General features: G+C 49.1%; 2 protein-coding genes across 20 annotated transcripts in view; one reads left to right on the top strand and one right to left on the bottom strand.

The window, feature by feature from the left end:
- Positions 1-14,222, top strand: part of RDH13 (retinol dehydrogenase 13) — a 280,844-nt gene that overhangs the window by 193,590 nt on the left and 73,032 nt on the right. The gene's annotated exons all lie outside the window — the stretch shown is intronic.
- LOC106980902 (leukocyte immunoglobulin-like receptor subfamily B member 3) lies at positions 278-12,507 on the bottom strand. Of its 19 annotated transcripts, none has more exons than XR_008293657.1 (13): positions 12,459-12,507; positions 12,266-12,301; positions 11,799-12,083; positions 11,350-11,652; positions 10,831-11,127; positions 10,313-10,615; positions 9,948-9,998; positions 8,936-9,052; positions 8,564-8,606; positions 8,449-8,486; positions 8,212-8,267; positions 6,942-7,443; positions 278-3,519 (listed from the first exon to the last, which is right to left on the bottom strand). XR_008293657.1 is itself a non-coding variant. In XM_027037291.2 (13 exons), the coding sequence occupies exons 1-13, from the start codon at positions 12,490-12,492 to the stop codon at positions 7,063-7,065; spliced, it is 1,866 nt and encodes a 621-aa protein (XP_026893092.1). In that variant the 5' UTR covers positions 12,493-12,507; the 3' UTR covers positions 4,741-7,062. The 19 variants fall into 19 exon arrangements, 16 of the variants coding, with proteins under 16 accessions (XP_053066607.1, XP_026893092.1, XP_053066603.1 ...); XM_027037291.2 differs by lacking the exon at positions 278-3,519 and having other exon boundaries at positions 4,741-7,209; positions 7,288-7,443; XM_027037296.2 differs by lacking the exon at positions 278-3,519 and having other exon boundaries at positions 4,742-7,209; positions 7,399-7,443.

Here is a 14,222-nt window from a genome sequence, read left to right as displayed (position 1 = left end):
AGTGTGGTTTTGATTTGTATTTCCCTGATGAGGAGTGACGTTGATCTTCTTTTCATGTGTCTGTGGGCCATCTGGATGTCTTCTTTAGAAAAGTGTCTATTCATGTCTTCTGACCATTTCTTCACTGGATTTTTTGTTTTTAAGGTGTGGAGTTTGGTGAGTTCCTTATAGATTTTGGATACTAGCCCTTTATCCGATATGTCATTGGCAAATATCTTTTCCCATTCTGTCAGTTGCCTTTTAGTTTTGTTGATTGTTTCCTTTGCAGTGCAGAAACTTTTTATCTTGATGAGGTCCCAATAGTTCATTTTTGGTTTTAATTCCCTTGCCTTTGGAGATGCGTCGAGTAAGAAATTGCTGCGGCTGAAGTCAAAGAGGTTTTTTCCTGCTTTCTCCTCTAGGGTTTTAATGGTTTCCTGTTTCACATTCAGGTCTTTCATCCATTTTGAGTTTATTTTTGTGAATGGTGTAAGAAAGTGGTCTAGTTTCATTCTTCTGCATGTTGCTGTCCAGTTCTCCCAGCACCATTTGTTAGAGAGTCTGTCTTTTTTCCATTGGATACTCTTTCCTGCTTTGTCAAAGATTAGTTGGCCATATATTTGTGGGTCCAAATCTGGGGTCTCTATTCTATTCCATTGGTCTATGTGTCTGTTTTTGTGCCAACACCATACTGTATTGATGATTACAGCTTTGTAGTAGAGGCTAAAGTCTGGGATTGTGATGCCTCCCACTTTGGTTTTCTTCTTCAATATTACTTTGGTGGGGCACCTGTGTGGCTCAGTTGGTTGAGGGTCTGACTTCGGCTCAGGTCATGATCTCGCTGTCTGTTTGTTCGAGCATCAGGCTCTGTGCTGACAGCTCAGAGCCTGGGGCCTGTTTCAGATTCTGTGTCTCCCTCTCTCTCTGCCCCTCCCCCACTCATGCTCTGTCTGTCTCTCTCTCTGCAAAAATAAATAAACATTAAAAACTTTTTAAATTTAATAATACTTTAGCTATTCGGGGTCTTTTGTAATTCCATACAAATTTTAGGATCGCTTTTTCTAGCTTTGAGAAGAATGCTGGTGCAATTTTGATTGCTATTGCATTGAATGCCATACACTTCCAAAACTCAAAGGGAAGAAATAGAAAATTTGAACAGATGCATAACCAGTGAAGAAATGGAATCAGTTATCAAAAATCTCCCAACAAATAAGTCCTGGACCAGATGGCTTCCCTGGGGAATTCTACCAGACATTTAAAGCAGAGATAATACCTATCCTTCTCAGGCTGTTCCAAAAAATAGAAAGGGAAGGAAAGCTTCCAGATTCATACTATGAGGCCAGCATTACTTTGATTCCCAAACCAGACAGAGGTCCAGCAAAGAAAGAGAACTACAGGCCAATATCCCTGATGAATACGGATGCAAAAATTCTCAACAAGATACTAGCAAATCGAATTCAACACCATATAAAAGGAATTATTCACCATGATCAAGCGGGATTCATTTCTGGGCTGCAGGGTTGCCTCAATACTCTCACATCAATCAATGTGATACATCACATTAATAAAAGAAAAGATAAGAACCATATGATCCTGTCAATTGATGCAGAAAAAGCATTTGACAAAATACAGCATCCTTTCTTAATAAAAACCCTCGAGAAAGTCGAGATAGAAGGAACATCATAAAAGCCATTTATGAAAAGCCCACAGCTAATATCATCCTCAATGGGGAAAAACTGAGAGCTTTCCCCCTGAGATCAGGAACACAACAGGGATGTCCACTGTCACTGCTGTTGCTTAACATACTGTTGGAAGTGTGAGCATCAGCAAACAGACAAGAAAAGGAAATCAAAGGCATCAAAATTGGCAAAGATGAAGTCAAACTTTCACTTTTTGCAGACGATATGATACTGCACATGGGAAACCTGACAGACTCCACCAAAAGTATGCTAGAACTGATACATGAATTCAGCAAAGTCGCAGGGTAGAAAATTAATGTAAAGAAATCAGTTGCATTTTTATACACCAATAATAAAGCAACGGAAAGAGAAATAAAGAAACCGATCCCATTCACAATTGCACTAAGAACCATAAAATACCTAGGAATAAACCTAAACAAAGATGTAAAAGATCTGTATGCTGAAAACTATAGAAAGCTTATGAAGGAAATTGAAGAAAATACAAAGAAATGGAAAAACAATCCATGATCATGGATTAGAAGAATAAATATTGTTAAAATGTCAATAAAATATTTTTAAAGGCAGAAGAGGAAAAATAGAAGAACAAACAAAAGAGGGGACAAACAAAAATAAAATGGGAAATCTAATAACAATCTTATCAGGAATTACACTATATGTAAATGATCTAAATACAACACTTAAAAGACAAAGATTTTAAGATGGGCTTAAGAAAAACAACTATATTAGTTTTGCTTCCCAATATAAACACTGGGAGAGGGACAAAACATAAGAGACTCTTAGATATGGAGAACAAACAGAGGGTTACTGGAGGGGTTGTGGGATGGGGGGATGGGCTAAATGAGTAAGAGGCATTAAGGAATCTACTCCTGAAATCATTGTTGCACTATATGCTAACTAACTTGGATGTAAATTAAAAAAAAATTAAAGATTAAAAAAAGAAAAACAACGATAAGCAAAACTCTATTTGCAGTCTATAAGAAATTCACTTCAAATATAATGGTGTAAATGGGTGAAAAGCAAAAGAATGAACAATGTGGATGAATCTTGAAAACATTGTGCTAAGTAAAAAATCCAGACACAAAAAGTCGCATATTGTATGATTCCACTTAGAGGTACTAAGTAGACAAAGTCACAGACATAGGAATTGGAACAGAGATTGACAAGGGCTGGTGGCAAAGGGACATGGGAGTAATTATTTAATGTGTAGGGAGTTTCCATTTGGTATAATAACAGTGTTCTGGAAATGGATAGTGGTGATGATTATCTAAGATGGTAAATATACTTCATGCCACTGAATTATATGCTTTAGTGATGGTTAAAATGGTGAATTTTATGTAATGTAACCACATGAAAAGGTAGAAGAGGGGTGCCTGGGTGGCTCAATTAGTTGAGCATCTGACTTCAGCTCAGGTCATGATTTCACAGTTTGTGAGTTCAAGTCCCACATCGTGGTCTGTGCTGACACTGCAGAGCCTGGAACCTGCTTCAGATTCTGTGTTTCCTTCTCTCTCTCTGTCCCTCCCCCACTCACATTCTATTTCTCTCTCTCAAAAAATAAATAAAAACATAAAAAAGTAGAAGAATGAAAAATGTACTAAGCAAACATTAATCAAAAGAAAATTTAAGTGGTTGTATTAGTTTCTAATTGCTGTTGTCATAAATGACCACAAACTTGGTATCTTAAGATAACATAAATTTATTATAATTCTGGAGGTCAGAAGTAAATAATCAGTCTCACCAGTATAAAGAAATAGGGGGGCATCCACCTACTCTATCTTCATCCAGAACTGGAACTCTGAATGCAACTGATTTCTAAATATTGACCATGTATCCAGTAAATCTGGAATTAAAAAAAAAAATTTAGTTAACATACAGTGCAATCTTGTTTTCAGGAGTAGAATTTAGTGATTCATCACCTACGTACAACACCCAGTGGTCATCCCAACAAGTGTCCTCCTTAATACCCATCACCCATCTAGCCCATCCCCCACCCACCTCCCTCCATCAACCCTGTTTGTTCTCTAAAGAGTCTTTATGGTTTGTTTCCCTCTCTTCTCTCTCCCTCTATTTCCTATATGTTCATCTGTTTTCTTTCTTAAATTTCACATATGAGGGAAATCATATGATATTTGTCTTCTCTGATTGCCTTATTTCACTTAGCATAATGCATTCTAACTCCCTCCATGTCACTGCAAATGGCAAGGAAACTTTTTAATTTGGATAATACATCTTTATATTATTTTTTATCTTCTGCGCACACACCTGTGTAATCTTGAAGCAATACAATTATTATTCTTATCCATTTCAGTGCTTATCACTTTGTTTTGTTTCATTTAATTGGTTGGTACCTCCAGTTAAATAAATTCAATGCCATGCTGAATACAAATGGTCATAGGAAACATACTTGCATCATTTCCAATCAGAGAGAGGACTTCGAGTTCTCACCTTTAAAAATGATTGGCTAAGTGGTGATTGCTAAATATGCCTCTGTAAGTTCTAAGAAACAACCTTTTATATCTGATGAGTTTTTATTTTCATGATGAATTGTTGGTGTATTTTATCAAAAGCTTTGTCTGCACCTGTTGAGATTTCTTCATTTTTAAATTTTTAACTAAAGTACAATCATCTACATTGACATATTAGGTTCAGGTGAACAGTATAGTGATTCAACAATTACATGCATTATGAAATGCTCACTATATGAAGTGTAGTTATTTAGTGTCAGAAACAAAATTATTACAATATTATTGACTATATTCCCTATGCTGTATTTTTCATCCCTGTGGCTCGTTTATTTTCTAGCTCGAAGTTTATGCCTTTTAAGCTCTTTCATTTTTTTTTCAACGTTTTTTTATTTATTTTTGGGACAGAGAGAGACAGAGCATGAACGGGGGAGGGGCAGAGAGAGAGGGAGACACAAAATCGGAAACAGGCTCCAGGTTCCGAGCCATCAGCCCAGAGCCTGACGCGGGGCTCGAACTCACGGACCGCGAGATCGTGACCTGGCTGAAGTCGGACGCTTAACCGACTGCACCACCCAGGCGCCCCTTAAGCTCTTTCATTTGCTTCACCCATCCCCACCCTCTTCCCCTCTGGCAACCACTAGTTTGTGAGATGGTCATTTTTTTTTAACTTATTCTGTTAATGTATTGGATTATATTGATTGATTTTTAATACTTTAAGCTACTCTGTTCTTCCTCTTCCCTGCAAAATCCAGTATGGTCATGACGTATTGTCCTTTTTATATACTGCTGAATCTTATTTGTGAATGTTTTGTTTAGAGATTTACATCTAAGTTTATGTGAGACATCGTTCCGTGCCTTTCCCATTCTATAAATTCCTTTCCAGGCTTTGGTGTCAATATTTTCCTAGCCTGATAAAATATTACTTCCTTTTTTTTTTTTTTATTATTCTCAAGAAAGGCTTGTGTAATTCTGGTGTGTGTGTGTTTTGTAAGTGTTTGGAGGAAATTGCCAATGAAGCCTCCTCAACGGACACATGTATATATTATAAGATGATTATCACTATGGCATTAGCTAACACTTCCATCCCATAACATAGCTGCCTTTTTTATATGATGAGAACATCTTAGATCTACTCTCTTTGCCGCATTCAAGATGATACAGTATAGCTATGGTCACCATGCTATACATCAGATCCCCAGAATGTATAATCTTAGAACTAACTATATATCTCTTAATCTTATACCTATAATCTTGACCAACACTTCACCATTTCTGCACCCCCAGACCTGACAGCCACCAATCTGCTCTCCATTTCTGTCAGTTTCCCCACACTTCAGTTGGGGGGTGATTTTTGATCACAGAGTCAATGCATTTAATGTATACATAAGGTGATACATATTTTCTACTTATCCTTCATCATTTTGGAAACTTGTATTTTTGGGGATTGTGTTCATTTCATCTACATTTTCTAATATATTGGCATACAATCGATCATCATGTTCTATTACTGATTTAAAGTCTGTAGGATGTGATGCCCTCCTGAAAATGATAATGGGTGCCCCCCACTCTTGGCCATTTTGACTAGGATTTATAAATGTGATTGTTTTAAAAAATGAACACTTTGGGCTTTATTGATTTTTCTTTATTTTTTGTTCGTCCTCATTAGTAGCTACTCTTATCACTATGATTTCCTTCCTTCTACCTTCATTTGGAATAATTTGCTTCTTTCCTCCTCTAAATTCTTGGTATGATAACTTGGATCATTGACTTTTTAGGCTTTTTTCTTTTCCTTTCTTCTTCTTCTTAAAAAATTACATCCAAGTTAGTTAACATATAGTGTAAAAATGATTTCAGGAATAGAATTTAGTGATTAATCACTTACATATAACACCCAGTGCTCATCCCAACAAGTGTCCTCCTTAATGTCCCTTGGCCATTTAGCCCCCCACCTCCTCCCCTCCAGCAACCCTCAGTTTGTTCCCTGTATTTAAGAGTCTCTTATGGTTGGTCTCCCTCCCTGTTTATTATTATTTTTGCTTCCCTTCCTTTATGTTCATCTGTTTTGTATCTTAAAATTCCACATCAGTGAAAAAATATATTTGTCTTTCTCTGACTGACTTAGGTCGCTTAGCATAATACCCTCCAGTTCCATCCACATAGTTGCAAATGGCAAGATTTCATTCTTTTTTATTTCTGAGTAATACTCCATTATACACACACACACACACACACACACACACACACACACCCCACATCTTCTTTATCCATTCATCTATCAATGGACGTTTGGGCTCTTTACATCCTTTGGCTATTGTTGATAGTGCTGCTGTAAACATTGGGGTGCATGTGTCCCTTTGAAACAGCATACCTCTGTCCCTCGGCTAAATACCTAACTAGTACAATTGCTGGGTCGTAGGTTAGTTCTATTTTTAGTTTTTTAAGGAACCTCCATACTGTTTTCCAGAGTGGCTGCACCAGTTTGCATTCCCACCAGCAGTGCAACAGAGATCCTCTTTTTCTGCATCCTCGCCAACATCTCTTGTTGCCTGAGTTGTTAATTTTAGGCTTTTTCTTTTCTAATATATCGTTCCTGGTTGTTAATTTTCCTGTGCCATAGGTCTGATGTGTAACATTTGCATTATCATTCAGCGTAAGCATTCTCCCATTTCCATTTTGGTTTTCTTATTTCACTCACGGATTATCGAGAAGTCTGTTGCTTTATTTCCAAAATGTAGGGGCTCTAGCTATCTTTGATGGCAGAATCCGGTCACTCCCAGAGGGTCCCAGGAGTTCTTACTGGTCTATGTTAGGAGTCCAGGCTGGCTGGGGCCATTAGGCGGCCTCTGTGGGCAGCTCCTGCGCCTCCTGGGGTCCCCGCGGTCCCCTCCCTGGAGTGTGGGCTGTGGGTCCTTCCTGGGCTAGCGGATGGCCAGAGCAGCATACACGCTGGGCTCTGCTGGAGGCTCCCCGGCTTGGGAGGAATGGGGTGCACTCGTCTCCCGTCTGAGCGTCAAGCGGTTCAGCTGGGCGTAGGTCACATCTGGGGGGGCGTCACATGCGGCAGCCTGCAGTGGGCGGAGGGAGAGGGGAGGTGTGTGGTTGGGGTGGGGCGAGCCTGGGAGCCTGGAGAAGAGAGGACCCACCTGACTGTCCATCTGCCTGTCTTCCTCTGCTTCTGTGTCTGGCAATCCCCCCCACAGGGGGGAAGGAGAAGTGGCCGGTCCCCGACTGAGTCTTGATCTTGAGTGGCTCACCTGGGCATAGGTCGTTCCTTGGGGGTCTCCATCCTCCGCGTCCTGCTGGAGACAGACAGTGAGGGGGAGATTCGTCTCCTTGATTCCACTAGACAGCCTCGGTGAGTTTTCCACACTGTTGCCAGAGTGATGCTTTCGAACTTTTAGGCAGCTTAGGTCAATCTCCTGGTGGACTCCTCAGGGACTTCCTGAGCCTTGGGGCATCTGGGTGCTTCCTACAGCTCTGAATCTGTTCCTGACACTGTTTCTTGCTCATTTGGCTCCAACCACATGGCCGCCACCCCCACCTTCCCGAAAACGCATGTTGCTGCCTAAGGACCTTTGCGCCTGCTACCCCCACCTCCTGCCTTATTTTCCCCAGCCACACTTTGCACTCCAGGACACTGCCCACTTCCTCGCATACGGTCTGTCGCCCACAAGGTGAGCTCACCGAGCGTGGGTCAGGTTTGCTCACTGTCGTGCCTGCAGCACTAGGTGGGGCCTGGTAAACGGTGGGCTCTCCGTGCACATTTGCCGGGCAAATGAACGAATGGGGCCTAGAGACCTGCGGGTGATTCCTTTCTTCATGCACCCTCTTGAGACCTGGGCGAGCACCCCAACAACCGGAAGTCCGACGGCGGGTGAGGACCAGTCAAGGGGGGCACGTGGGAGGTCCCGTGAGGTCACGGCAAGAGGCCCCGGGGTGCCCAAGGAGGGAGAGGGCACCCGTGGGACACCGCCACGACCGGGTGGTGTGAGGACACAGGAGTGTCCGTTGGTTTACGTTTGGCACCAGGAGGGCCCTCGGGGTCTGCACGGGAGCAGGGGTCTCACCCGCTGGTCCAGCTCCACCCCCTCCTCGGGCTGTGCGTCTTGCACGGCGGCATCTGCTGGGGCAGAAAGGGGGGCGTATCTCTTGGCAAGGTCCCCTGGGCTCACACCCCACCCCGCGGTCCAGGGGCTCCAGTGGCGGTTGAGGGGCCGAGGCCACACGTGCAGGAACGCCGTCCTCACTCCCAGCCCCCAGCCCCTCCCAGCCCCCACCCTCCGGGGCGGCCCCACTCCTCTCACAGAGGGTCTCCTCCTGGGTGGCGGCAGCTGGCCCGGAGCTGGGGAGGAGATGGGGTGTTAGGGGGCATAGATGGGCAGGCGGGTGGGGGCCCGGGGGTCTGCGGGCACGAGTTACCTGTCCTGCAGGCCTCTGTCCTGGGGCTCTGGGTCTGCGGCCCCTGCAGGAAGTTGGGAATCAGCCTCCCCCTGGGCTGGGAGGTTACGACCCCCGCCACGTGATCCCAGAAGAAAGGAACCCTTCACACATATTGCCCGTGTTTCAACATCTCCCGAGACGGAAGAGAAGAAAACACCTTCAATTGGCACATGGGTGCCGACCTTAGGTGTTTTCTTTCTAGCCTCTCCGACGTGAGACTCTGCAGAAGTGTCTTTCCACGCCGGCCTTTCCCGCATCTGGTTTCCCTCTGGCTGGCGCCCTGAGCCACTCTCCATCCACCCACGGGAGAGCCACCACCCCCTGGGGCTGGTCGCCCCCATCCCTTCTCACCCGGCTTCCTGCCTTTGCCCTGACGCCGGCGACGGACGAGGAGGACGACGAGGAGGCAGAGCAGCAGGACGAAGGCCCCCGCGGCCCCGATGAGGACGTACAGGTACCGGTTGGGACCTTGGGCAGAGCCACACCGTGAAGGAGCCAGTGATGCCATTTAACTGGGCGCCTGCTGTGTGCCAGGCACGTGCTGGGCTCTGGGCATTCACCTCTGACCCTGTCAAGGGTCACGCAGCAGGGGACTGCCGCCCCACCCGCCCACTCCACAGACAGGAAAGTGAGGCACAGGGAGGCTGATCACGTGTCCCGGGTGGCCCAGCGTGGAGGCGGCAGGGCTGGGACTGGAACCCGGGCTGTGGGTTCCCTGCGCTCTCCTCATGCTGCCCCCCCAGGCCAACACCAGCTTGGGGCTCTGGGCTCCTCATCTGCAGGCGGGTCTGTCCCAGCATCTTCGTCTGGGACCGAGGGTCCTTCCAGATTCCCCTCACTACCTGAAGGCCCCCAGCCATTGTCCTCCCGCTCCTCCCCCTCCAGGGTCATCCCACTGCTGCAGAGGGCCAGGTCCCCATAGAATCCCGACGGAGGGGCTTCCCCGTGAGCCCTCCTCTCCCCCCGGAGGGGGCCGGAGCCACGGCCAGAACTGAGGGGAAATCTAATCTGGGCCACGACTCTCTCCTTTACACCTGGGGAAACTGAGGCCCAGGCAGGGGAGGGGCGTGTCCAAGCCAGTGTCTCCAGAGGTGCCTGAACTGACGGTGTAACCAACCCCTGCTCCATGGACCCACCCACCTCCTCCTGACAGAGACCTTCACTTGCCCGCAGAGGCTCCTGGGGTGGGGGGTGGGGGGCAAAGGGGGCTGCCTCTTCCCCAGCTGGGCCCCCACCCTCTCCCTCTGCCATGACCACCCCAGCCCTCCTCCCCCTGGCCTCAGAGCCCCTGGAGCCTGGTGGCCGCCCTGGCATCTCTGAAACACGGGAAGGAAAGCCCTGGACAGAAGTCACCGTGACTCACCAGCTGTTGAGCTGGGATCTGTGGCTGGGGGGCCGGGCTCTCCAGAGGATCCTGGGGGGAAAGACAGTAGTAGAGGAGGGGGCTGGAGTTTCCCTTCAAGACCCTGTCTCTGCTTACAGTCTTCTCCCTCATGTGCCCTGCGGCCCCCAGGGCCCTCCTCCTCCACCTGGAGAATTGTGGTGACGGGGACAAGGAAAGGGGCAGAGAGGGAGGGGCGTGTTTCCCTCCTGTGCTCTGAGGGGCGGACCCCTCGGGAGACACTTCCCCTGAGCCCCTTCCATTATGTCTCAGCCCAGGGCTCTCTTGGGCACAGGGCCCTGAAGACAACATTGGGACACAGAGGGGACAGGGCTGGGGCCCCTCACCTGAGACCTGGAGCTCCAGGGGGTCACTGGGGTGTGACAACAGGTGGGGGGAGGTGCTATATGAGCCGTAGCACCTGTAGGTCCCCCCCTGGGCTGAGGTCACAGGATTCATGGAGAATTTGGCCTGGTAATGTCCAGCTCGGTACTTTGATCTAAGACGCAGGGGAGGGTCGGCTGCCCCCTCCTTGGACAGAAGGAAAGTGTCCACAAAGCTCCAGGACTGACACAGCAGGGTCACATTCTCTCCTGAGGCCACCATGGGTCCTGGCTGCACTGAGAGGGAGGGTGTGGAGGGGAGCTGTCCTGGAGAGAGGAAGGCAGGTGAGGGGCTGTCCATCCTTGCTCTGAACTGAGTCTGTCTGTCTGTCCTCTGAGTCTCTCCCCTTCCCCATCCCATCTCTCTGTCTCTCTCCCTCCCTGGGGACCCCACACCCCTGACCCCAGCCACCACCACCTGGGACACCCCCAGCAGGGCCTGTGCAGAGTCGGGGACCCTGACTGAACCCGTGTCCCCTCACCTGTGACCAGGATGTCCAGGGGGTCACTGGGGGCCGACCACTCGGAGGAGAGGTTGTGTCCACCATAGCACGTGTACCGGCCCCCGTGGGAGCTGTTCACTGGGCCCAGGGGGAAGTCAGCCCCCGAGGGCCCAGCCTGGGGCTGCCGGCTAAGGTGCTGGGGAAGGTCATGTGCCGCCTCCTTGTACAGAGCGAATCTGTCATAGCCGACGTGAGAGCGACACTGGAGGGTCAGCCTCTGTCCAGGGGTCACGACGGGGCTCTGCTGGGTCAGGAGGGAGGGCTTCCTGGACACACCTGGGAGACAACCAGTCGTGGATTGAGGAGCAGATTCTCCCCAAACCTCTCTTCTCCTGTCCTGACCCCCAGGTCTCAGTGTCTCTCACATTCTGTGTCTCTGACCTGTGAGATCCCGTGTCCCCCTCACCCCACCCTCTGATGGGGCTACCCTGGGAGCAGAGCCTCCATAACCTGTCTGGTGGTCAAAACACGGATGCAACAAAAATCAGACTCCCTCACCTGAGACCAGCAGTTCTAGGGGGTCACTGGGGTATGACCACAACTGGGGAGTGTTGTTGAAATAGCCATGGCATCTGAACGTCCACCTGGCGCTGGGGGTCACAGGGCCCACAGGAAACAGGGCCTGGAACTGTCCACTGGTGGGTCGCTGGGAGTCGAGGGTCCAGGCGGGTCTGGGTTCTCCTTCCCTCATCAGGACGAACCTATGGAATCCCGTCCATGAGGTGCACTGGAGGGTCACCTTCCCTCCTGAGGTCACCATGGGGTTGGGCAGGGCTGAGAGAGTGGGTTTGGCATGGAAACCTAGGAGAGGAGGAAGGGACACGTTAAATAGGACCCAGATCCCCCCACAGTATCCCCAGGGCTGGACTGTGAGAGGGAGACGCTCTGGGAGCAGACCTCCTCCCTGAAGGCAGAGCCTGGGGCGGGGACCCTGAGGGGGCTCGCACCTGTCACCACCAGCTCCAGGGGGTCACTGCCCTCTGAGGAGCCAGTGGGGCTTTGACAGGAACAGTGATATCGGCCTGCATACTGCTCTGTCACATATCTGATGGAGAACTTGGCTTTGTTCCCAGGCTCCAGTGGCTTCTGTCTGTCCCAGGGCACTGGGTGTCCGTCTTTATCCAGATGGAACTCGTGGGCCTCCAGGATTCCCTGACACCAGATGGTCACAGTGCTACCCCAAGGGACCACAGAGCCTGGCTCAGCCCAGAGGGAGGGTGCAGGGAGGGTCCCTGGAAGGAAACAGAGGCTGGGCCACAAGACCTTCCCCACCCCCAGTTCCCAGCTCAGCCCCAAACCCCCAGACGTCCCCTCTCCATCTGCCCAGAACTGCTGTCCTCCATTCCCCGCTGCCTGGTGGGTGACCCCCGTCCCCAGTGAGGAGGTGGGATGGGACACCTGGGGACACACTCACCTGCCTGCGCTCGGGTCCTGGGTCCCACACTCAGCCCTGGAAAAGAGTTCCTGTGAGAGGGTTGCCCCAAATCCTGAGTAGAACCTCTCCTTCCCACGAGCTTCCTGTGCTTGGGGTCTCTAACAGCCCAGGGCCTGGCTGTGACGCAGGTTCCTCCCAGACTGGGACGTCCTCTCCCCTCCTGAGATCTCACCGAGGAGAAGCAGGGTCGTGAGGGTGGGGGTCATGGCGTCTCCTGCCTCTGTCCCTGCTGTGCAGATGGAGGGGCCTTGGTGCCCACAGGACAGGCAGAAGCACAGGGTGTGGCCACTCGGAGGCTGGTCTGCCTGGTCATGGGGTTGTCACATCAGCAGCCAGGCAGGAAGGGGAACAGCCTGGCCGTCATTTCCCCAGGGCTGAGGCTGGAGAAGGCAGCAGGCTTTGCAGATGTTTCGACCACATCCGAGGCCTCACCTGATCCATAAACTGTTGTCTTCCTGGCCTGCTACCCCCTGGTGACCCAAGCTTCAACACGTATTTGTTAAGTATTTGCAATGTATCTGGCCCAGAAATACATCACTGGACAGGACTGATTCAAACTAGTTTGCAGAGCTCAGACTACCAAAACAAAACCCCCAGACTAAAAAAGAAACATAATTTAAAACGGAGTATCTGGTGTATTATTTTCCTGTTGTGTTGTTACCATAACCAGTCACTACAAGCTAGCGGGTAAAACTGTGAAGATTTACAATGGTACAGTTTTGGAGGGTTGAAGTCCAAAATGGACACACCTGAGCTAAAATCTGGGGCTCCTCAGGCTGTGCTCCTTATTTTTTTAATGTATATTTTTGAGAGAGAGAGAGAGAGAGAGAGAGAGAGCGAGCAGAGGAGGGGCAGAGAAAGAGGGAGACACAGAATCAGAAGCAGGCTCCAGGCTCTGAGCTGTCAGCACAGAACCCGACGTGGGGCCTGAACTCACGAGCTGTGAGTCATGACCTGAGCCAAAGTCGGACGCCCAACCGACTGTGCCACCCAGGTGTCCCAGACTGTGTTCCTTCTAGAGGCCGCAGGAGTGAATCCATTCACATCTTCCCTGCCATCTTCAGGACATCACATCACTCCACCTGCTCTGGGGTCACTTCTTTGGCTCTGACCCCCTGCCTCCTTCTTTCACTCATTAGGACCTTTATGACGACTCATGTCCAGACATTCTGTGTCTACTGGAGTCCAGGAGCACCCCAGAAGGTCTTTCACAAAGGAGACTAGTTCTCTACAGAAATGGCATAGTGTGGTTCCAAAATCTCTAATATCTATGCCCTCCTTCATCCATATAGTTCTCTGCTGAAGGATGTTGACCTCATCTGCCACAGGTGCTCCAAACCCCACTGCATGTCTTGAGTCATGCAACTCAGGCCAGGGCCCACTGCAAGGGTTTCTCTTGTTTCTCACCACTCAAAGCCAACAGCCTCTCAAGACACTCAGTAAGTGGGTGGAGGTCGCAAGCCCAGGGAGCTGTATGTTGTCTCCACGTTCCCAAGTTGGCCCACTAGGGAGTGAATTTTTGTCTCCTTAGCAGGAGGATGAGACAGAGCAATGAGTCTTCACCTTGGGTGGGGTATCTCAACATGCCTCAGGCAGCTGTGCTCCTAGAGATTTCACCGAGGCAGCAGGAACCTGAGATTTGGGGAGATTTCTTTCCCACACTCTTACAAAGCACCTAGAAGAGTTGCTACTCCCTGTTTCACAGATCCAATCAGCATGGTGTGTTCCTGTGTGATATCTTGTGTAATGGAGGGGCAGTCACAGTCCCCACAGCCTTGATAACACAGGGCTGGAGACATAACGTGGCCCCGAATGTGGACAGTGACAGCGTATAACTGGCCCTGATGGCTAACCGCATACTGAACCTGATGGCTTTTACAGAAAGAGCCAAGAAAATAAACCCACCAATCAGGAGCTGCACAGCAGGTGCCAAGGG

The sequence above is a fragment of the Acinonyx jubatus genome, chromosome E2, assembly GCF_027475565.1.
Source record: "Acinonyx jubatus isolate Ajub_Pintada_27869175 chromosome E2, VMU_Ajub_asm_v1.0, whole genome shotgun sequence".
Lineage (NCBI taxonomy): Eukaryota > Metazoa > Chordata > Mammalia > Carnivora > Felidae > Acinonyx > Acinonyx jubatus.
The sequence above is the reverse complement of the archived record's forward strand: the minus strand, read 5'-3'. Positions and strand labels throughout refer to the sequence as shown.